The sequence below is a fragment of the Piliocolobus tephrosceles genome, chromosome 15 (assembly GCF_002776525.5).
Source record: "Piliocolobus tephrosceles isolate RC106 chromosome 15, ASM277652v3, whole genome shotgun sequence".
Taxonomy (NCBI): Eukaryota; Metazoa; Chordata; class Mammalia; order Primates; family Cercopithecidae; genus Piliocolobus; species Piliocolobus tephrosceles.
In genome coordinates, this window is record NC_045448.1 from 3,559,295 (window position 1) to 3,582,230 (window position 22,936).

The 22,936-nt window shown below is 45.7% G+C and overlaps 1 protein-coding gene across 2 annotated transcripts in view; it reads left to right on the forward strand.

Moving 5' to 3' along the window:
• DCDC2C (doublecortin domain containing 2C) overlaps positions 1-22,936 on the forward strand; it is a 133,755-nt gene that overhangs the window by 50,847 nt on the left and 59,972 nt on the right. For both annotated transcript variants that reach the window (XM_023198370.3, XM_031934229.1), the window contains 3 exons: positions 1,190-1,232; positions 14,155-14,281; positions 17,187-17,287. In XM_023198370.3, the coding sequence (XP_023054138.2) occupies positions 1,190-1,232; positions 14,155-14,281; positions 17,187-17,287 (271 nt within the window). The remainder of the gene's footprint in view (positions 1-1,189; positions 1,233-14,154; positions 14,282-17,186; positions 17,288-22,936) is intronic.

Sequence of the window (22,936 nt, forward strand, 5' to 3'; positions counted from 1 at the left end):
AGCAGTGACCAGGAGGGAGCTGAAGGGTGCTGAGACAGGTGGTTCCGAAGCCCATCTGTGGGATTCTTCATCCTTAATTGTTTAGCCCTGACGGGTGTGTCTGAAATGCATTTTGTGTAGGACACGACTTGAGGGCTTTCTAGGAACCTTCCCGGAGCTAGCTCTTCATCAAGTTTTCAATGATCATTATCTTGAGCAAAGAAAAAGAGCTGCCATTTTTCATCTCATTGTGGAGCAGGACAGATGGTTTGAACACCATGCAGGTGGCCCGCCTTCCTCTACCCTTTAGGTTTTGTGGTATGAGCGCCTTCTGCATTTGGAGAGCTTGAACCTCCACTGAGGGTGCAGCACCCAGGATGGCCTCCTCCCATTCTGGTTCACGTGCTGCTAGGGTTTGTACCTCAAGGCAGAGAAAGGCTCCTTTTGTCCTGTCTACCAAGGATGACCCCGCAGCAGTTTGATATCCAGGCAGATGGTTAGGTTAGAGTCCCACCTGCATGCCTGGCACACGTGGATGTTTCTTGATTTTATTGACTTAATTCGTGCTAATAGTCCTGATAGCACAGTGAGGACGAACACCATGGGGCTGTGGAGTTGAGTCATTCGTTCTACCTGCCCCCCACGTGTTTCCCATCTCTTAAAGTGTTTTGCTTTTTTGCCACTATCTGTTCATTGGGAATCCCTGACTGAGTCTGACTGGCATAAATATCTTTCCCCCTCACCACAGTTGTTGAGCTTAGGGTCAACAGGAGGCCACATGCAATCGCTCAGAGACTGAAGTTCGTGTGACTTACACAGAATAGACCAAGGAGGTGCTCTGAATTTGCAGAGAATCCTGGGGTATGAGCATTTCCAAATTTGAGTAGCAGCTATTGGAGAAAGCCTCACTAAAGAGGAATTAGAAATGGGATGCCTGCACTTGCAAAGGCAGCAGGTGGACAGGGACTCTTTGCTGTGGTAGGAGGAGGATGGGCCATCTGATCTCCAGGAAGGAAATTGAACAGATTCCTGGGCCGTTTTCTGCTCCTGAGGCTGGGAAATCATTGTTGCCATGAGCCATGTCCTCTGTGGACAGCTTGCTCCTCCTCGTGGTTACTTCCCTCCTAAAGACAAGGCTGCAGCCTGCATTTTATAGCGATAACTTAGGGCCAGGCTTTACATTTCAAGTTCAACATCTTTTGTCTTGCAGAAGATATGCGAATGTTGAAAAAAACTCACAGAGAAAGAAAAAAGTAAGTAACTTTTTAAAACAAGTAAGTAACTTGTTTCTGATTCTGGCGTCTTCTGGCATTAAGAAGGGCACAGTGCAGGGTGGGGGCCCGAGCTGTAAACAGAACTTTCTGGGCCAGCATCAGTGCCAGGCTTATAAAGAAAAATCAGGTGCACTTCTGAGAATGGTGTGAATAGGAGAGGAAGTTTATGTTTGGAACACAGAGTCCAGAGCTGAGAGGCACACACGGGTATTTTATAATGCAATCCAGCAGGTGTGAAGACAAAAATATATTTGAACTTTTATGGGACAGGGAGGAGAGTAACTGATTCAAGCTTGGCATGAGTGGCAGTGGGCTCTGGCATGGGGGTGGGAGGAGGACATTCCAGGCAGATGTGACAGTAAGGCAGCAGTGGGAGAAGCAGCTCACTGCATGCGCATGTGTGTGTGAATACATATGTGTGTATATGTACGGGTGCATGTGTGTGTATAAATACATGTGTGTGGAGGCATGTGTGTGTGTGTATGCATGTGTGTGTATGGATGCATATGTGTGTGAGTGCATATGAATACATATGTGAGTGGATGCATATGTATGTGTACATGGATGCATGTGTATGTGTGGATGCATGTGTGTGCATATGAATACATGTGTGTATTGGTGCACATGCATGTATAGATGCATATGTGTATATTCATGTGTTATGGGTGCATGTGTATGTATGGATGCACATATGTATGTGTTTACGTGTTTATGGAGGCATGCATGTGTATGTATGAATGCATGTGTGTGTATGGAGGCATATGTGCATGTGTGCACTGGAGTACATGTGTGTATGAATGCACATGCATGTGCATATGTATGTGTAGGGATGTATATGTGTGTGCATATGACTACATATGTGTGTATACATATGGATGCATATGTGTGTATGCCTGTGTTAATGGATGCATATGTGTTGGTATATAAATACATATGTATGTTTGGAGGTATGTGGCTGCATATGTTTGCATGAGTACATATGTATATGTATGGATGCATGTATGTGTATGGATGCATATGTGTGTGCATATGACTACATGCATGTGTACATGTGGATGCATGTGTGTGGATGTGTGTATGGATGCATATATGTTGTATGGATACGTTGCATGCATATGTTGTATGGATGTGTATATGGATGCATATGTGTGAATGTGTGCATGAGTACATATATGGATGCATGGATGCATGTGTGTATGGATGCACATATGTGTATGGATGCATATGCATGTGTACAGAGACATGTTTGTATGGATGCGTACATGGGTATTCATATGGATACATCTGTGTGTATGGATGCACGTGTGTGTATAGATGCATTTGTGTGTGTGGATGTCTGTGTACCTATGTGTATGGATGCATGTGTGTGTGTGTGCTGATCACAGTTTGAAGTTGCAGCATAAAGCATGAGGAAGGATGACAAGGAGGTAATGGGATCCAGGACTAGGAAGGTTTGCGGAAGCTGGGTCCTAGAGGGGCTTACCAGTACTTGTAACTGTTTACGTGATCCTCCTCTATCCCTGATCATCCTACGAAAACTGCCTTTTAGTAGTTCTATTGACATTAATATTTATTCGACAAAGCTGTTGAACGCGTACTCTTTCCAGTGCCTGTCTGCCTGGCTCATTGGCTGAAGTCCCCTCCCTACTGTGACACGCTGGCTTTGAGGGTCTGTATTGTCCCGATCTGTTCTTTCCCAGTAACTAACAGGTAGCCCTGGGCTTTGCTTTTCTGCTATTGCAGCTCAGATTTCATGATTGCCGTTTTAATCACTCTTCTGCAAATAGGTTTGACTTTCTCACCCGTGAGCCACCGTGTGCACCTGGCAAGTGTCCAGCCCTGGGTGAGCCCAGCCTGCACTTCCTCTGCACTTGCACTAATGCAGTGTGGTGTTGCTGGAAATAACGACACTGCTGACCCGAGTGTTCACGCCGAGTTCACGACCACGGTCCTTATCCAACTTCATTCACTAATTAAGCCTGATGTTTTAAAAAAATATTTTTCTGAACGTTTTGCCAAATTTTATTGGAGATTTCTGCATGTCTGCTCATGAGTGAGCTTAGCCTGTCTGACTTCTTTCTCATGTTGTCCTTCTCTGGCTTTTATTGCCAAGGCTTTTCTTCTGAATCGACTCTTGTTATTTTTTGTAGCTTCTTGAGTTGAATGATAGCCTTATTTATTTTGATTTTCTTTCTCTAGGAAACACATTTTAATATTAGCTGTTTGTTGGGTGGATGAATGAAGGATGATCATTGAGATTTACAAAAATGATAAGCCTTACTCTATTCGTTGTCCCTTATATAAAGGTCTACACCTGTAAAGATGTGTTATCTTAAAACTCAGTATTAAATTTTTTGGCCTCATTTTGAAGCGTGGGTGTGTTTCTAAGAATGAAAAGAATTCCACACACAGGACTTCTCTGAGGCTGGAATTTGTGATGATTCACAGCTACTTAGCCATTGATGATAAATGTGTTTGTTTCTTTACTTGCTTGCCCCAGGTTTTCCATTTCTAACTTGTTAAACCTCTTTTATCTATTTTCTGTGTGAATTGCCACAACATCTTTTTGGAAAAGAAGCTACAACATTTAAAAAAATACATGAGTGCTCTTTCATTAAGATATTGCCTTGTGGAATATGGGGGGCTGTTGGGACCCTTGGTGGTGTGCACATTCTAATGACGTCAGCCAATCCAAGTATCAGCTTTCTTTAAAATTGGATGCTGGATTTTCTTTTCAATTTGCAAGCTTAAAAACAAGTATCTAGAATACAAAGCAGAAAGTCTTTCATGACTCTTCAATGAACATATCGCAAACATGACCTGGAACTTGTGACCCACAGGATATCAGGCCTGAAAGGGGTACTTGTTGATTCATCTGGTCATCCATGAGGCCGTGGTGAGGTGTTGGCAGCCTGCTAAGCACACTCCGCTAGCACTAGAGACACAAAGATGAGTGGAGTGTAAGTTTCCACGATTGGCGAAGGCAGAGTGTCGATAAGCATGAGAGTAACCCTAGCAGACTTCATCCAGCCCTCCTGCTCGGTAAATTAAATCCTGGTAATTAAATCACCCCAGACTCCACCAGTACCAACCTCCCCACCTCCACAGTTGCAACAGATCCTTGATGCTTCTCCTATAAGCTGTTTAACTTCCACATCTGCCTATGTCTCCCCATCAACACTGCCCAATGGAGTCAGGAAGAAACACTTGATACCTATGGGGGAAAGCATTGTGAGAGTGGGCAGGTAGGGGGTCAGGGGAGCTCCCCAGGAAGACATTTTTATTTGCAGGGATCCAGATTTCAGCAAGGGAGTAAAATGGACCATATCCACTTGATACTTAATACTACTGATGGAATAAATTGTATGGACTGGAAAGGGAGCAAAATAGACAGGGAGGGGCTGGTCGTGAGCAACTGTGACATTCCCAGTGAGGTGACAGGTAGAGCAGAGCAATGGGACTTAAGAGATGCTGTGTATCATTGATTCTATGGAGGGCGTGTTCCCACATCCCAGCATCCCTGGAACAGGTGCATCTGACGTCGACAGCGTCTCAGGACTCCTGTGGGCAGCCATGTTGCGGGTGCTGGTTGCTCATAGAGAAACTTGGCTGTAGCTGCTCATTTGTGTATTCAGTTGTGTGCAGGGTTGATTCTGTACATGTTGGGTGTAAAATATTCTCAAAATGAGTTTTCTATGAGAATTGAAACAAAAAGTTATTATATACACAGAAAGGCCTAAATGTAGAACATCAAGATGCAGATTTGCTATCGATTGAGTATATTCTTCTTCAATTCCATCTATTCTTGCAGAGTGACAACCAGCTATTGTGTAGGACCTGAGACAGGGAGGTTGACACAAAAAGTTGCAGCTGCCAGCATCAGTGAACTACGTGGTATAACAAGCCACCCCCACACCCAAGGATTTCAGGCAACAAGGGTTTATGATTTCGCTTAGTCCTGTGGGTTGGCTGCACAAGTCTTGGGCTGGTTTCATCTTGGTTGCTTACGAGACTGGGTTCAGCGGAAGTTTCACTAGATTGGGATGTCCAAGCTGGCCTCCCCAACACATCTGGCAGCTAGTGCTGGTTGTTGAGCGTTTTGGTTCTCTTCCATGTGGCCTCTCATCTTCCAGCAGGATGTCACAAACTAGCCTAGATTTCAGGAGGAGAAATAGGTTCTCCCTCAACAGAGGAGCACAGAGGAACCGATTCACTTTGCAAACCTGTGTGCAGCCTGAGAGGGGAGGGCTGTGTGGCCAGCAAGCAACCAGCCACACTCGTGTGCGTTGTGTTCCTGAGAGTGGTGCAAAAGGATTGCCTCCTACTCTGCAGGGCAGAAAGCACCAGCACCAGGATGTGCAGTTCAGGTACCAGCGGCTTGGGGGCAATTCAGAGATGAGGGCGGGGCATCCTTCCCACGCCGCGTGCAGAAGCACTGATGCCTTTGACTCGGAGTCAAAAAGTGGCTCAGAAGAGTCAGGCTCTGGATGTAAAATCTTGGAGGGTATTCAGGTGATTTGTTTCTGTTATTTTCTCATTTTTCTTTATGTATAAGCATGCTATGTCATAAAAATGGGTGTCTAAATGGTTCTAGAAGGGCTTTTTCAGTAAGTAGAAAATAGAACTTCTAGGAAATTAAAGCACGGGGACATGCTTTAAATAGTACTTCGTTTCTTTCTCAGTGGTACATAAAATAGCTACGTGTTTTCAGTATGATTCATGGAATCTTGATTCAAAGAAGTGAGATGGAGAATAACAGACGGTAATGTGGCACCTCGAGGTGACTGTGGAGGACGTGGGAGAAGTCAAGGCCGACCTCAGGATTCCAGGGATGGCGGGAGGGTGGTGCATTCAGGAGCCGGGATTTGGTCTGCAGGAGGAAGAAACAGGACTTTGGGTTGCACGTTTGTGTGAGAAGTTGCTTTGCTCTAGACGAGCATATTAGTTACATGAGAGTGAAGGGAGGCATACGAGGTGATATCCATGCGTAAAAGTGTTTTCGATGTCAAGCCGAATTCCTTGCATGTCCAGCAGAGGACACATCTGCTTCTGTGTTTGTCTGGGATCATCACTGTGGATTCTCTGTGGAATAGAAGGATGGGTCTCCTTCGCATCTAACTGATGTCTGTGAAGTAGGCGACACCTCGTCTACGTGTGATGATGTTTTTCCTTAGTAAACTAACTGCTGCCATCAAGGCAAAGCTGTAGTGTTTTAAGAGCAGCCGTCTGGCCTCTGATCTCTGCACTTGGAATCCCAGCTGTACCTAACATTCGAGTGGCTTGACTGGACCTCGCCTCTGTGTGTCTTGGGGAAAGCTGACTCCCTCCTCTCTTCCCTCTTATTTTACTCTTCCTGCATCTCTGTCGTCAGACTTCCTTCCGAGGCCATGAAGTTCTAAATTAAGCTGTTGGAGGTGCACTGTCCAGAATGTTTGAAAGATGTAAGACCACAGCTCTTCACCTCTTGGTTCTCAGTTTCCATTTTGAATACAAGGAAAGATGTTTGTCTTAATTTAGCAAAAGAACTTGCATTTGTACTGTTAAAAATGCCCATTTCCCTATCGGTTGACCCAGCAATCCCATTACTGGCTATATACCCAAAGGATTATAAATCATCCTACTATAAAGACACATGCACATATATGTTTATTGCAGCACTATTTACAATAGCAAAGACTTGGAACCAACACAAATGCCCATCAATGATAGACTGGATAAAGAAAATGTGGCACATGTTCACCATGGAATACTATGCAGTCATAAAAAAGAATGAGTTCATGTTCTTTGCAGGGACGTGGATGAAGCTGGAAACCATCATTTTCAGCAAACTAACACAGGAACAGAAAACCAAACACCGCATGTTCTCACTCGTAAGTGGGAGTTGAACAATGAGAACACATGGGCATAGGGAGGGGAACATCACACACTGGGGCCTGTTGGGGGGTTCGGGGAAAGGGGAGGGAGAGCATTAGGACAAATACCTAATGCATGTGGGGCTTAAAATCTAGATGACGGGTTGATAGGTGCAGCAAACCACCACAATACATGTAACAAACCTGCATGTTCAGCACATGTATCCCAGAGCTTCAAGTAAAATTTTAAAAAGCCCATTTCCCAAGAAAATGGCCAAAAAAAAAAAAAAATCATGAATGCAGTTTTACTCATTAGCATATCTGAAATATACTTTGAAAATAGCCTTCATTATTCTATTGGTTCAGTTCACTTATTGCTTGATTCAAATATTTGAGCATTGGAAAATATGTCATTATGAGTCTGCCGGTGTCCTGTCTGGCACAATTAACTGGAGCTTTTAGTTCAATGAAAGTAATTGAATGAAGCTACTCTTATTATATAGCATTCAGTTTTACAGGAACTGCATTTCCTGTGATTTTAATAGCTATTGCCTTCCAAAGAAGAAATGCTAATTTAATAAATGTTTAAAATTGCATTCACATATTAAAATGAATCTTTTATAGTACAGGCTTCTGTGAAAAATCAGTAAATAGTTAATAAGCATTGTATTTATATCACATCTGCAATCGGAACATTAATATTAAATCCTCACTTGGGCATAGAGCACACGCATTGGTGGTGAACAGTAATGAAAAGGAGATGAAGCATATAAATTAAAGAGGTGCATGTGTGTGTGTGTGTGTGTGTGAAAACAGTTGCAGAGGCATGTGCAGTACCAGACTGAGACCCACACTTTAATAACCTGGCCTGAACAGTAAAGTTCACTCTGAAATGAGTGCTTTGGAATTGACATTTGCTGGCTAATAATGTCAAGGCTGGAGCAATATCTCACAACAGTCAAGGCTGCAATTGTTGTCATCTTTTAACAGCCTAAGTATGCAACAGCCAGGTTCAATGTTAGCAAATCTTCCACTTTAATAAACGTTCAAAGCAGGCCTGGTTCATTGGTAGAAGACCTTGACCCACTTGGGATGGAGCTGGGACATTTGCATGGGAACTTTTTGCTGTTAGCATTTGTCATTTCCTACCTGAGGATGGACTGACTCTGAAATAGGTTGTTACTGTCCTTCAATTAGACAAACTGTCTAACTCATCCCAAGTTACCCTGGGAGGCTGCCTTTTGTGTACCTGAGCTAGACAATCTCTTACAATAGCATTAAAATATAGCTGGATTAATTGAAATAGGCTCTGGAGAAAAATAATAGTCTTTAAAGCACTATGGAGAAATAAAACCAACATGCCTCAGGTTCATTTTCTGAAAACATTTTCAATAGGGAGAAAGATGAATGAAATTGAGAAGCGCTACTTGTCTCCTTTGTAAGTAGAGCTCACATTGATTTTGGAGGGCTTGAGACTTGAGACAGAGAGAAATGTGGGTGTAAGATGTGAGGTTCATGCGTGCTTCCTCATGAAAGCCATGGATTCCTGCTTGATCCATGTTTTCTTGCTTGATCCTTTTTTTTTTTTTTTTTTTTTTTACCAATTGCTGCTGTAGATCCATGTTATTCTGACAAAAGCCATCTGGAGTGCCATGCACTTTGTCCTGCTCGGGAAGGAAGCTGTGTGTATTCATTCATTCTCACATTGCTATAAAGAAATATCTGAGATTGGGGAATTTATGAAGAAAAGAGATTTAATTGGCTCACGGTTCTGCAGGAAGCATGGGAATAGCATCTGCTTAGCTTCTGGGGAGGTCTCAGGGAGCTTCCAATCATATCAGAAGGTGGAGGGAAGCAGGCGTCTCACATGGCAAACACAGGAGCAAGAGAGAGTCGGGGGCGGGGGGATGATACCACACGCTTAACTTGATCTTGTGAGAACTCACTCACTGCTGTGAGGACAACATCAAGCTATAAGGGATCCACCCCCATGGCCCAAATCCCTCCCACCAGGCCCCACCTCCAAGGATGGGGATCACAATTCAACATGAGATTTGAGTGGGGACAAACATCCAAATTATATCAGTGTGGGAACAAGATGACCTTTGAGTTGGGTCTTGGAGGATATGTAGGAGAGTTCTCCAGGTGGCTGAGAGGAGGCAGCTGTTTTGGAGAGAGTAGGGCTTTGGGGGAACTGACAAACTGGGGAACAGCAAGCGTGTGTGAGGTTGCCTGGGACGGGGATGAGGAGGCAGGCTGGGCCTGGGTGAAGGGCTGAGTGCTGGGGGAGGGTGGCAAGAGTTTGGACTTCATCCTGAGGGGACGTAGACCTTGAGTGCTCGGGGTACGTCTGTACACTACCCACTCATTCGCCTGAGACAGCCCCTCCACACCCCTCCCTGGACCACCATTGATGCCCAGCCACTGCCAGTGTGTCTGGAGTCAAGTCTCACCCCCTCCACTCACTCAGAGGTTCATTCTGGCATTTGGATGAGCACTGGCCAACTGCCAGCCTGCCTCTGAGATCCCTCCCTGTCTGAAGTATTGTGGTCCCCAGCACAGCCCCAGGGGGCAGGCACCCTCTCCATTCTATCGCACCTTGGAGGGACCTGAGACCACACAGCCGATGTGGCGGTCCCGCGACCCAGCGCTGGTGAGCGCGGCTCAGGATGTCACCCAACTCAGGAGGGCCCACTGCCGGCCAGGCTCCTAGAATGGTCACGGATTTTTCTGAAAGGGAAATTTAATTAGTGCCATAACTGAAGGCTCCTTGCCCTGGACCCTGGCTCATACCCAGGCTTTTGTTTCCTTGTCCAGCTCTGTGTCGTCAATGCAAGAGCACCCGCCAAGGTGGCTCTAGTCCCACCACTGCTGTGCGGGGTCTCTAGTCTCACAGCGCTTTCCTCTTACCTGTTTTCTTCTCTCCCTGGAATATATGTCCTGCTGTTGACTGTTCCCGTTGTCTGACTGTAAGCACCGTTTTCTCTGTAAAGCCATGTTTGGGCTCACTCCAGCATCCTTCACAGCCCACCTTTTAGAATGGACTCTGCTCTCTGGGCTGGACACAAAACCAAGTGAGGCACTTGCGCTTGGTGCTACCTGTGCTTTTCTCTCTGCTGCGCTCTCCGGGGTAGAACCGTGCTCTTTAGTCATGTATTTTCCAGCTGGATACCTTGTAGACACTCAGTAGGCGATTGCTGGGGGAATGAATGAATTCACCCACCAGAGCTCAGTGACTGTTGAGGATGCTACTGCTCAGATATGAGAAAACTGGAATAAAATTTGAATCCTGCTTTATTGCAACCTTTGCAGATGTTTAGTCTATTAGCATGGTAGTTAACGTGAGCAGACTAAATTAGAATTGTAATGTTACCAGAGGAGGCATCGACTTCATCAGTTCTCATCACTTACCTCTATCATATGCAACTAGAAAGATGTAGTCTCTGACCCAAGTATTGTGGACTGTAGTCTCTGACCCAAGTATTGTAAACGTTTAAAAGACAGTTTAAATGGAGCAAAATGAAGAAAAGTAAGTGCAATACTAGGATTGGGCATGATTCAATGTGTAAGGTCTTCATGTAGTGTTTGGGGTTAGATTATGTTTTCCCTTTTCCATGGAATTAAAATTTTGTTGCTTTCTTTTAGTGAGTTTTCCAACTCATATTGTAATTTGCGCTGTTTAAGAAGTCAAGATCTTCCCCTTAAGTGAGGTTCATCAACAAGCTTTGTTCTAAAGGTTGACTAGGACAGCCTCAGGTTTGGACCAAAGTTTAGGGCAGGGAAGTTTAAGAGGGAAGGGCATATTTGTATGTCCTGTAGATGGCATTAGCTGGAAAGGACAGGGCACTGCTTTGTGGAGAAGGTGTGCCATGATTGTGAGGCCTCCCCTACCTTGTGGAACTGTGAGTCCATTAAACCTCTTTTTCTTCATAAATTACCCAGTCTCAGGTATTTCTTCATAGCGGTATGAAAGTGGACTAACACATGGCCAACTCTAGATCTTTCTATAACACAGTGCAAGACAGGCCTGTATTCTTCAAAGATGCCAAGGTCATGAAAGACAGTCTGAGGAGCTGTTCAGGTGAAAGGAGACTCGGGAAGTCTGACATCTAAATGTGTGTGAATCCTGAACCGATCTTTTCTTGAGTGAAGAATGCTATAAAGCACATTTTTGGGACAATTACAAAAGTGGAATATGGATGGTAGAATAGATGAAAATACTATATCAGATGAATATCCTGAATTTGGCAATTGTCTGTGATTATGTGAGAGATGATGTTTCTGTTGTGAGGAAATATACCCTGAAGTATTAAATAGATCACATGTCTTCAGTATTAAGGACTAAAGTACCAAGAGGCAAAGGTGCATGATGTAAGACACCTTCTCCCAAATAGTTCAGAAAAAATATATACTTAATATAGATATTGGCCTGCAGAATCTGTGCCTGTCAATGCCCTGCCTTTTCTGGTCTGAAGAAATGTCAGATTTTCAACTCTTTCAACCTCTTCTTTCCCTACTTTCTTTCCATCCTCCTGCTCAGTTCATTAAATTAGCAGAGATTTACTGAGCAACTGTTATATGCTTGCTGAATTGAACACATGCACATATTGAGAGCTGACTCTTGGTTTAGCGCTGTGGTTAGTTAAGTCAGGGTGTCATAGGAACACATCAAAGAGACCATTGAGGTAAGGCTTGAGCTGGGGTTTGGAGGATGAGCCGTCATAAGAAGGTGAGGAAGGGAATTCCAGGTGGAAGGGAGCTGTGAGGGCACAGGTATGGTGCAGGGAAGGATGGCTTGGACTAGGAAGACAGGTAGGTCTTGGAGCATGAATGCCACTGTGCTAGGTTAAGGAGTTTGGATGTCTTCCCAAGGCTGTGCCTACCTCCTTAAGGGTTTGAATGGTGGGGAGTGATCAGGTGTGCTAGGATTATTCACCTGTTCAGTTAACAAATATATACTGAGCATCTGCTATGTGCCAGGCATGGTTCTAGGCTCTGGGAATTCATGAATGGAGAAACAAACTGACATCCTTGCCCTTGGGTGGCTTCTAACCTTCTGCTGATGAAACAAAAACACAACAAACATCATCAATAAATTGTCTAGGGATTACATATACTGCTGTGAATAAAGTGTGAAGGGAAAGGGAAAGGACAGGGCACCCCTCTTGGGAGTGACAGGGCAGAGGGACGATTTGAGCTAAGACTTGACAGGAGGCTGCACCTGTGCTGCTCCCAGTTTCACAGAAATAAGGTATTTGCAAAAGCTCACATTTCCTGAGTGTGCTTGGATAAGGTATGAGATGAGAAATAAATTGGTGTAATGACACGGTGCCCCCATGTGCCTAGTCATCCTGCTGCATCCAAAGTTACTTTTGTTTTGGGCGACTTTCCAGGTCAGGGTGGAGGCTCTGCAATGTATCTCATTGCAGTGCCCCAGGGTGGTGGGAGCTGGGTCACACCGCGGGTGGTTCTTGTTTGCTGTGTGTTCTGTGTCACAATTTCTTCTGTGCCCTCATTACGAGGCTGGGTCCTGTGTTCTTGTCATTGTCCTTTGAGTACTATTCCAGAGATAATAGGACACGCGCGCGCGCGCACACACACACACACACACACACAGTGTCTTTATCTTAGAGGCCAAAGTTATGGAAAATGTGTCTCAACAACCAGAGTTCAGTGATACTAAAAAGAATCAACTAGACTTTCAGAATTCCAACCCCCAGACAAAATACAGGTACCATATACGGTTTTCTGTTTCCATGACCAGTTCTGCCAAGATCTCATTTCTTCTCCTTAAGAACGTGATTTCAGTTCATAGGAAAACTCCTTAAAATAGGTAGAAACATTTTGTGTGGTTGCATGTATAAAGTTGGAGGGCTATTTTCATACCTTAATTTCCACAGAGATCAAAAACCTGGTAGTTTGCATCATATACAATATATTAATGGTATAAGGTAGGTGTTTTTAGTTTGACATTTCTGAAGTGACATAGAGAGCTTGGGAGAAATACCTATTTATATACTTCAGCCTGCATTCACTTCCAAATACTTGAGAAAAGATCAAAAAAAGAAAACCTAAAAAAGACATTTTGTATTATAAAGATGGTTTATGGGATATTTGTATTATAAAGATAGAATTGGAATGGTGCTAAGGGAATTACAGGCAGTTCTGACTTAGTTCGACTTAGGATTTTTGACTGTATGATGGTGCAAAAGCCTCAGGCGTTCAGTAGAAAGCCGTAGGATACTCGGAATGCTGGACAGTGACGGCCTCAGCTCCCTGTCAGCCACGTGTCCTCTGCAGTGGATGGTGGTGCCAGATGACTTTTCCCGCCTCCAGGCCAGCGTAAGTGTTCGAGCACGTTTAAGGTAGGGCTGCGCCATGTTGTTCAGTGGGCTGGGAGTATTCAATGCATTTTCCACTTAAGATACTTTCACCTTAGGACATGTTCATCAGGATGTGACCACGTTCTAATTTGAGGAGCAGATATCTGCATGTCATCTTACTTTGTGTTCTAGTTGTGCTTTGTTGTTATTGTTTATAGATTAAAAAACATGTGAGTCCTCCTTTATTGCAACCCCAAGGTAAACCACCACAAGGCTAATTTTCATCACAGCTACTCTCATCCTGCTCAGAGGTTCCAGCAGGAACGGCTTGGTGGTGCTTGTTGAATAGCAGTTTTCATTAGGCTTTAAAGAGTGTCTCCAAAAAACCAGAGGCGCCTCCTTTGACTTGCTTGTTCCTCTAAAGCAAGCCCTTATTTTGTCAGGGTTTAGGAAGGCCACCTACAGTTAGGACGTGGATTAACTTTCTCTGCCTGCCAAGGCACTGGGAGGGAGGGAGAGAATTATTTTTGCTGCTTTTCAGAGGGGAGTGCAAGTCATAGAGTAGAAGAGGCTGCATTTGAAGTGAGGCTTCTTGGAGGTGCCTGAGTTTCCTCCTGCTGTTTCTCCGAGGAGCCTGTGTTTTCCTGACCACACTCAGAGAACCTGATCGGACTCCTTGTATCCCAGTGTTCCTAATGGATTTTCTCTTCTTCCTGTGTCCTGTAGGTGGATTCCAAAGGAAAAGACCCTTGTCACTATGATGGCATACCCCCCAAAACACAGGATTCTGTTTATTATGCCAAAGAAGAAAAGAAGAAAACATTGGCAGAACCTTTAGTCCAAAGAGGAGCAGGTGACGTGCAATTTCATTCTACCGTGAGCAGTTCGAAACTTTACCAGGCTAAGAACGTGGGATTTTTTTTTTTGTCAGAAAAATTTTATACTCCAGAAATATTATTTGACTTGTAACTATCTGCTTTATTAATAAAAGGTTCAGCTTGTAGGTAGGTCAGTAGTTGGCAGAGCAGAAAAACAAAATTTCACTGCTGAAGGCAATGGGATTCTCTAATTAGGGGGCCTCCAAGATAAATACAGTGTTAAAATCAGCTTACACCAGGACTGAGTATCTTCTTTCCTAAAGAGTGATGACACAGAAAACAACAAATAAATCTATCTTTTGGGAGGAACATGAACATAAAAGCCACCTGGATTGTTTAGGTGTATTTTTTTGAGTATAAGAGACATGTAAACGATGGATCTTCAGAGCTGGTTTCCAAATGAGATCATTTGGAAAGTGCTCCTACGTCTATTTTTACCACTCTGCTGCTATTACTAACTCTCGCTGAGCTCTTACTGGGTGCCCAGCTCCGAATGAGGCACATTCAGGTCCCGTCTCATTTGTGGGTGTGGTGGATACTTAGACTGTGAGTCGTGTGGCTGGTTATGGAGGAGAAAGCAAGGTGGTGGGAGAGGTTTGCCTGCACCTCTCTGCAGCAGCTGAACATTTTTGGAAGTTGTTTTTCCTAAACACCCTTCCTCCCCTCTTGGCTTCTTCTTTTCTTTTATTTTGAGATGATGCCTTGCTCTGTCGCCCAGGCTGGAGTGCAGTGGTGTGATCTCAGCTCACTGCAACCTCCACCTCCCGGGTTCAAGTGATTTTTGTGCCTCAGCCTCCCAAGTAGCTGGGATTACAGGCACCTGCCACCACACCCGGCTAATTTTTGTATTTTTAGTAGAGACAGGGTTTCGCCATGCTGCCCAGGCTGGTCTTGAACTCTTGACCTCAAGTGATCCACCTGCCTCGGCCTCCCAAAGTGCTAGGATGACAGATGTGAGCCACCGTGCCCAGCCACCCCTTGGCTTCTGTTACCTTCTAACGCCTCTCAGGTTTTGTCCTCTTTGCACTCTGATCTCTTGGCTCCCCCTGTTGCTCCTCTCTCTGCTTCTCAGCTATGAATCTGGACATCCCCTAGAGCTTCCCCCCGGTCCTTTACCTTTCTGGCCCTTCCCACCCCACAATGAATGCATGGGCCATGGGGAGGCGAGGCAGGTGCCTGAGTACCTGGGAGGGAGGGTGGCCGACATGCTCATGCATGTAGGGTTAGGGTTACGGTTAGGGGTATGGGGTTACGAGGCTGTGAGGCAGGTGTGTGAGCATGTAGGCAGGAGAGTGGACAGGCAGCTCTCAGACCAAAACCTGCTGAACCCACTCTACCCGACATATTACTATATATCAAGAATAATAGAACATTTGATCACTGTGTATAAAACCTCTTCCTTGGCAATGTACATCCCACACAAGCAGCTGGGGCTGCCCAGCACACAGGCCTTCCATCTGGGAGGCAGCCTGGTACTAGAATGTGGCTTTGCAGTTCAGATCCTAGCTGTGGCCCTCACTGAGCATGGAACTGTGGGCCAATTCCTTACCGACCATAGGCCTAGTAAGTTTGTTTGGGGATTGCCACGAGCTTTAAATATCAAATGCCTGGGACACAGTGGGTTCCCAGTGAATGTGATTTCCCCACCCCCGTCTCTCACCTTCCACCCTGTCACCCACAGGAGCAGGGACCCCTCTGGCTCAGTTCAGGAGTCTGCGGACGGTTTTCCTGGGGATAAGGGCTGGGAAGGGGGAGAAGGCCCAGAATGGGCCAGGTGATGGGTGAGGTAGGTCCAGGACTCTTGGCCGAGAAATGAATGGGGCTGCGATTAGGGTTTCCGGTTTTGGACGATGGAGCTTGCCAGTGGCCACAGTTCTACCTTCTCAGATGCTGAAGGAACCAGCCGGCTGACTTCTCTTTTTGGATGTTGAAGGAACCGGCTGGCTGATTTCTTCTCTTTTTCTTCTGCTGTCACCTATTGCTTTGTTCAGGATGAGAATCAAAGTTTCAAGAATCCTGGGCTTTTATAAGCATTTAATTATTCAAATTGTGTTGCTAATTAAAATGATTGCTAGCAATCCATTAAGTTGACTACCTCACAGTGCACAATTTTAGCACCTGGTTGTTTGAAACCTGTTGTTAAATGAGAAGCAATGAATCTGCCTTTCCTTTCTTTTTTTTTTTTTAATTTTTTTATTTTTTGAGATACAGTTTGGCTCTTGACACCCGGCTAGAGTGCAATGACGCGATCTCCGCTCACTGCAACCTCTGCCTTCCAGATTCAAGCAATTCTCCTGCCTCAGCTTGCTGAGTAGCTGGGATTAGAGGCGTCCACCACAAGTCTGGCTAGTTTTTGTAGTTTTAAATAGAGACGGGTTGGCCAGGCCAGTCTCGAACTCCTGACCTCAGGTGATCCACTCACCTCGGCCTCCCAAACTGTTGGGATTACAGGCGTGAACCACTGCACCTGACTGAAGCTGCGTTTTCTTAAAATTTATTCAATTACTTTGCTGTCCAGTGGGGTTACTTTGCATGTATTTATTTCTAACGGAATTAACTGGACACAGGCTTTCCCTGTGCTTCATCTTGTGGTGGGCACAGTAATCGCATGACTTTCAGGGTCCAGGACCTTCATGGAGACAGAGACAAAAGCAGATGGGGCTAAAATCGAGGCCACCACACTGAACACCTTGGCAGATGCAAACAGGAAGGGCGAGAGGGAAACGGGGTGAGGCGAACGGGGTCTGGGACCCTGGGCCAGGTGACCTGCCTGAAGCTCCAGGATGCCTGGCTTCATAACTTGGGTTTGGGTCAGGAAATATGCAGTGGACTCCAGCTTCTCCATGGGTTTCAAGGTTTGTCCGTGTGATTTTCCCCCAGAAGGTGACGTGTATAAAGCACCAACTCCTAGCAAGGAAACCCAAGGGGCGCTGGACGTCAAAGAGGACCGCAATGTGCAGCTGGAGCTGCCTGTGGACCAGGTGGGTATCGGGGGTCTGATGTCCATGCCGCCTTCACTCCATCCCAACAGCTCCTGCCTGCCTCAGCGGCATCCTTAACCCTCTCCCTGCAAATTCTCTCTGGACTCCAGAATGTTCTGTGTTCCTCCTAGTTAGAGACTGCTCATCTCAGATCCTTTGTCAAGCATTTTCCTGTCTTCCCACCACCCCCACAGCTTCTGCTGGAGAGACGCCTTTTAACACTTCACTGTGTGTGACTGCAGATTTGGCTTCATCATTATTTGATGATTGTGTCTGTCCCCTCACTAAGCTACTAACTCTGTAAGGAAAGCAGCTGGCTGCCTCACTCACCACCGGGCCCTGTACCTTGCAGAATTCCTGGCATGGAGGAGGCCTTAGTCGTTTTTTGTGGAGTGACGACTGAATAATGGAATAAACAGTGTGATCAGATGGCATGATTATGAAACCTTGAGCCTCTGTTTCCTTATCCATAGATGGGGACGCTGTCTCTGTGCAGGTCCGTGTGTGGCCTGAGTGTGCGACCCGCACTGGCGCCTGGTGGACGCTGGGGCACTGTTCCCTCCTCCTGGCCTCAGGGAGGAGTGGGGAGCAGGGTTCTGAGAAGGGGTGGGGTCAGGCCAGGGTTCCAGCCCAGCTGTGCACCTGGGTGAGTCTCCAGCACTCGGGCAAATGGCAGTTTGTGCTCAATGATCTCCTAAAATAAGCGCGTTGTCTTCACTACCCACCTGAAGGCAAAACAAATATATTTCCAATTCTTGGTTTTTCAGCAAAAAATGTATATTCTCTAAAAGGTCAGTATTAGCATCAGGGTTCCGTTTTTATTCCTCTGAAATAGAGGAGGTTCCACCCCCGCTCTTGTAATTGTGAAGCACCAAATTCTGGTATCCAGCGAACTTCTCCACTCCTTTCTCCGAGTGGATCACTCTTAACTTTGGCACTTTGTTTTCTTAACTTCTGCTGTATTTCTTATTTTTTGTGATACATTTGAAAAATGTTACAGACTGCATCTCAATATTCTAGCTTTCCACTTCCTTTTTTTTGGCATTTTGAGCACCTTTCCTATGAGTCCTGTTATATTTTCTAAATTTCTAGTAATATTATTTTCTCTTTTCCTGGACACGACAAAAGTGACTGAAAGATTCCATTTTCTTTGAAAATCCAAACTAACAGTTGAAATATTTCATATTGCCCATTTCAGAGCTTTCTAGTGATAAGGAAACTAGGACATTTTAGGCTGTTACTTGTTTGCCAAATGTACCCTTGTCACTAGGATGTTACTGTGGCTTTCTGGGTTGTAGACTGAGTGTGTCCAACACAAATTTTCAACACAGGCAGAATCCTCAGATGACAAATACTGTTGTCATAACTTTGCGTATAATAAACATATTCATAAGTTTTGGTTGCCGGTGACTGATTTCCGTCATCTTTGAGGCTTTGGAGTGAATTCGGTTACCCCACACTAATGTGAGGTGAGAGGAGGGAAGAGGGCCGGCAGGTCCCTGGGATGCTCCACCCAACAGCCATGCAGGAGGAAGGGCTTCCAGAAAGAGTTTTCTGTGCAGCAATTCTCCACGCCAGGTAGGGCGAAGTCTCAGTGAACGGAACTTTCTCGTTGTCAAGCGACAATATTAACACAGGTCCTGTGGCTTTGAGCAACACAGACACAGACTCTCAGCCATTGTCTGTGGACAGGAAGACCCCCTGAGGGTGAGCGAGGTCACCCGTCCTCCCTCTGCATTCTCTGCACATGGCGAGAGCAGAAAGAGCGGCTGTTAGCTGGGATGCTGGGGACAGCTGAGTGCCGGGAGGACCCTTACTGCACAGCACACCCGGGAGGACGTTGACTCACCTTGTCTCCCACTCGCCGGGTCCTGACACGCACTGGGTGTTTCACAAAGGCTTATGCAATCTGCCAGAAGTGGATACAAGAAAATCCCGTGTGCTTGATCAACAGAGGCAAGGCATGAAGCTCAGGCCATGTAGACAGAGCGGTGTTGCCCCAACTGCATTCTGCATCTTTGAAAAAGCACACGTGGGAAGCTCCCCCTCATCTCGCTCCTTGGGGGAATCACAGTGCCTATGAGTGCATTGTTTCAGAGAAGTCCTAGAGTTAAAATTATATGTAAGCCTTTGGCTAATCCTAATTATTTCCCCTGGAACGTTTTCTTGCTGGGACTCTTCGTGAGACACAGTTGAGGCCTTGCCTGTGTGCAGTTGTCCAAGGACCTCGTTCTTTCCTGTGGAGCAGGAGCATAGGATGTGGTTTGTGCAGACCCTCTGTTCCTGGGACAATCATGGACTGGGTGGGGGGCTGCGTCCAAGCGAGCCAAGCCTGGAGAACTGTGTGTGAGGGTGGCTGGCTGTCCGGCTCCACTCTGGGCCTGTGCTGCCTGCTGGGCAGCCTCTTGGCTCTGCGTCAGGGTGACTGGCATCCCCATGGACACAGGGAAGGTGCATATATCTGTGCCATCAGAACTTTCCAGGCCATTAGTGAAGGACGGTTTGGCCCTCATATTATGCCTTCATGGTGCTGACTTCTTTAGTAATCTGGAATGCTGTCTCCTGTTTTTGAGTAATTGATTATAACTTTGTGGGTTCGCCTGAGCATCTTACATGCTGTTTCTCACTGTGTCTGCAGTATTATGCTTTCTCCCGTGTAGTGACACCATAAAGATAAAATATTACAAAACATAACATCCCAACTAGTAAATGTGTGAATTTGGAGTCAAGCCTTCTAGGTGGAGGAAGGGAACCCCAAGAATGCAGAGTCCTCCAAATCCCAGGCCATCGCTTCGTGGTCAGTGACACTAACAGCACAGCATCCGAGCATCCGTGGAGGATGTCCAATGTGGGAGGATGCTTCGATTTTTCTGTGGCACCTTCAGTATCTGTTACTCAACTCCCACTGTCAGGTTTGGATAAATGAGGGATATGGCCTGTCCTTGGCCCCTGTGATCTCGTATGATCTTTACGATTTGTGATGATAAATAAGACTTTAACTCTGCAGCCCCCTTTCCTGTCACCTTTCCTTTATTCCAGTGTCTAGGAGCTTCTCCCAGTACTTGTAAGTCAGTTCTGGAACATCTTGTAGCTGTGTAGGGGAGGACAGAATGGAGCACGGCCTCACTGAGTGTGGGCAGGGAGGGTTGGAGGCTCAGCTGGGAAACCAGGTCGTTGGTGGTGTTGGGTGTTGGTCTTCCTGACAGTGCAAGATGACTGTTCATTGTGCATTTTGACCGGTACTTGGATTTCTAGAATGTTCTCATTTTTCCTGTTCAGCCTTCAATTGTTTTCTTATTAATTTACTCATAAAACAATGCATACTTTTGATCATACAAGTCACTTTTCTGTCCTCCAGCTTCGGTCACCTGAGTCTCTGTCAACGGACACGGGGATTTCTGCAGAGCCCCTGGCTTACCTGCGGGTGTTGGAGGTTCACACTGGCGTCTCAAGGCTCCTGGCTGTTTTGAAACCTCATTCTTGTAGCACAAACTTGACATGGAGACCCTCACAGAGTTCTGTGGGTGCCCATCTGTGGCTCATGAGAGAATCAAGATTGGGGTTCTGCATTCCGGAAGCGGTACCTTGAGTTAATCCAGTGATCTCAGTTACCTGGGTCATAAAAGTGGGGAAGCTTCAGAGTCACTGAAACTCATTTGTCCTGAACTAAGTGGTTGTGAATAGGATGGAAGGCTTAGCTTGTGGGAATTGCAATGGGAGCAAGAGGGACAGCGTGTCCGGGTGGAAGCTGTGGGGCGTGGCCGACTGTCAGACAGAAGGCGATTCCCTGGTGGTTGTGGCATGAATTATCGCCAGGCTTTAATGACCCCTCCCGCTTTTTTTTTTTCCCTCCTAGGCTACATTCTCTCCTTTCTTGAGTTTTCATTTTTAAGAAATTATAATTTGTTTTCAAACTTTTTTTTTATCTTTGGTTATAATAGCAGGTAATGTATCCCCTTGGCATCCACCCCTCCCCCACCATTTCCATCAGCAGAGGGAATTTGTAGATGGGTGGGGGTGCATGGCCTGTGTGCCTGCTGCCTGATAAGCTTTCATTCTTAGAGAGCAGTGACTTTTACGTGGAAGTCTTGAGTCATTTTGCCTCAATGTTAAGGAACAATTTTCTTACAATTTGTGCAAAAAAAATGGCACCCAGATGTTAAAACATTAATGTTGAAATTCTGATTCAAGTACTACATTTTTACAAAGGCAAAATCTTCTTCCAGTGATAAGATTGTATTTATTTTCAAAACTACTTTAAGAAGGTGAGCAAATGTGTGCAATTGGAAACTCTGCCGGGCCCGGGACACTCACCTGGAATTCCTTTCTCAGGGAAATAGTCTAGAATTTACTCTGAACAGGGCCGATTCCATTTTAGTAGAGCAGGCTGCTTCGTCCTTCCCCAGGTGGTAAGTAGGCTGTGCAAACCCCAGGTCTTCAGCTGATGCGCGAGAATCTTGGTTTGACTGAAATCACAAAGGATTGGGTCCGTTTCTACTCTTCTGAAATTCAGTTATTTTTAGAGAGTCTCAAAGAGTCAGTGCAAAAGGAGAGTATCTTTCCTTGGATTCTCAAATAGCAACTAGGGCAGTGCCCCCTGCACTGTGCCTCCCAGGGGTGTAATGCATTTCCCTCCGGAGAAAGAGATGAGAATAAGTCACCAACCAAAGAGAAACCAAAATAATTGGGACTCATTAGGAGAAGGTCAATCTAAACTTGGGTAATCTGTGAATTGTTTAATCAGAAAAAATCTAAGGAAGCTTTAGGCTTTGGCACTTTGAGCTGTGTAGAGTAACTCAGATGGAGGCCACTTGAGTCCTTGGGGTGTTTGCTTTAATGAGTAAATTAAAAGTAGAATTAGCCACTCTATTTGTAAGGATGTTTTGGCTCTAAAGAACGGGAAACTTGAAGAGAAGTGACTTCAACAATCAGGAATATTTCTCAGGCCACGTCACAGAAGAACTTGAGCCTTCTGTGTGGGAGAGGCTCTGGGGTTGGCCCCCTCGAGCCTCGGGGTGTGGCTGGGCACCCCATTCTTCCACCGCCTCCCTCCGCACCTTCGCCTTTGGCCTTGGGCTTGTCTCCTCGTGATCTCGAGGTGGCAGTGTCCACTATGGGTGGCACACTGAGACGTGGAATGCTGGAGAGAGGAGAGAGACTGCACCATTTAAACAGCGAGGAAAGGCCTTCCCAGGGACCCCTCTGAAAGCTGCCACGTGTCTATGCCTGTCTTGTCCCTAGCCAGGGAGAGGGGATTGACCTCTGGTGGTTTAGAGGAATCAACCTTTACTTCTTGTGTCTGGAAAGGGGTTCAGGCTCCCCTGAAATGATGAATAGTATTTGAAAAAAGTTTGAATTTTTGAATTTTTTTTTTGAGATGGAGTTTTGCTTTTGTTGCCCAGGGTGGAGTACAGTGGCACAATCTCAGCTCACTGCAACCTCTGCCTCCCAGTTCAAGTGATTGTCCTGCCTCAGCCTCCCACGAAGCTGGAATTACAGGCATGCGCCACCATGCCCGGGTAATTTTTTGTGTTTAGTAGAGACGGGGTTTCACTATGTTAGGCTGGTCTCGAACTCCTGACCTCAGGTGATCCACCTGCCTCAGCCTCCCAAAGTGCTGGGATTACAGGCATGAGCCACCATGCCTGG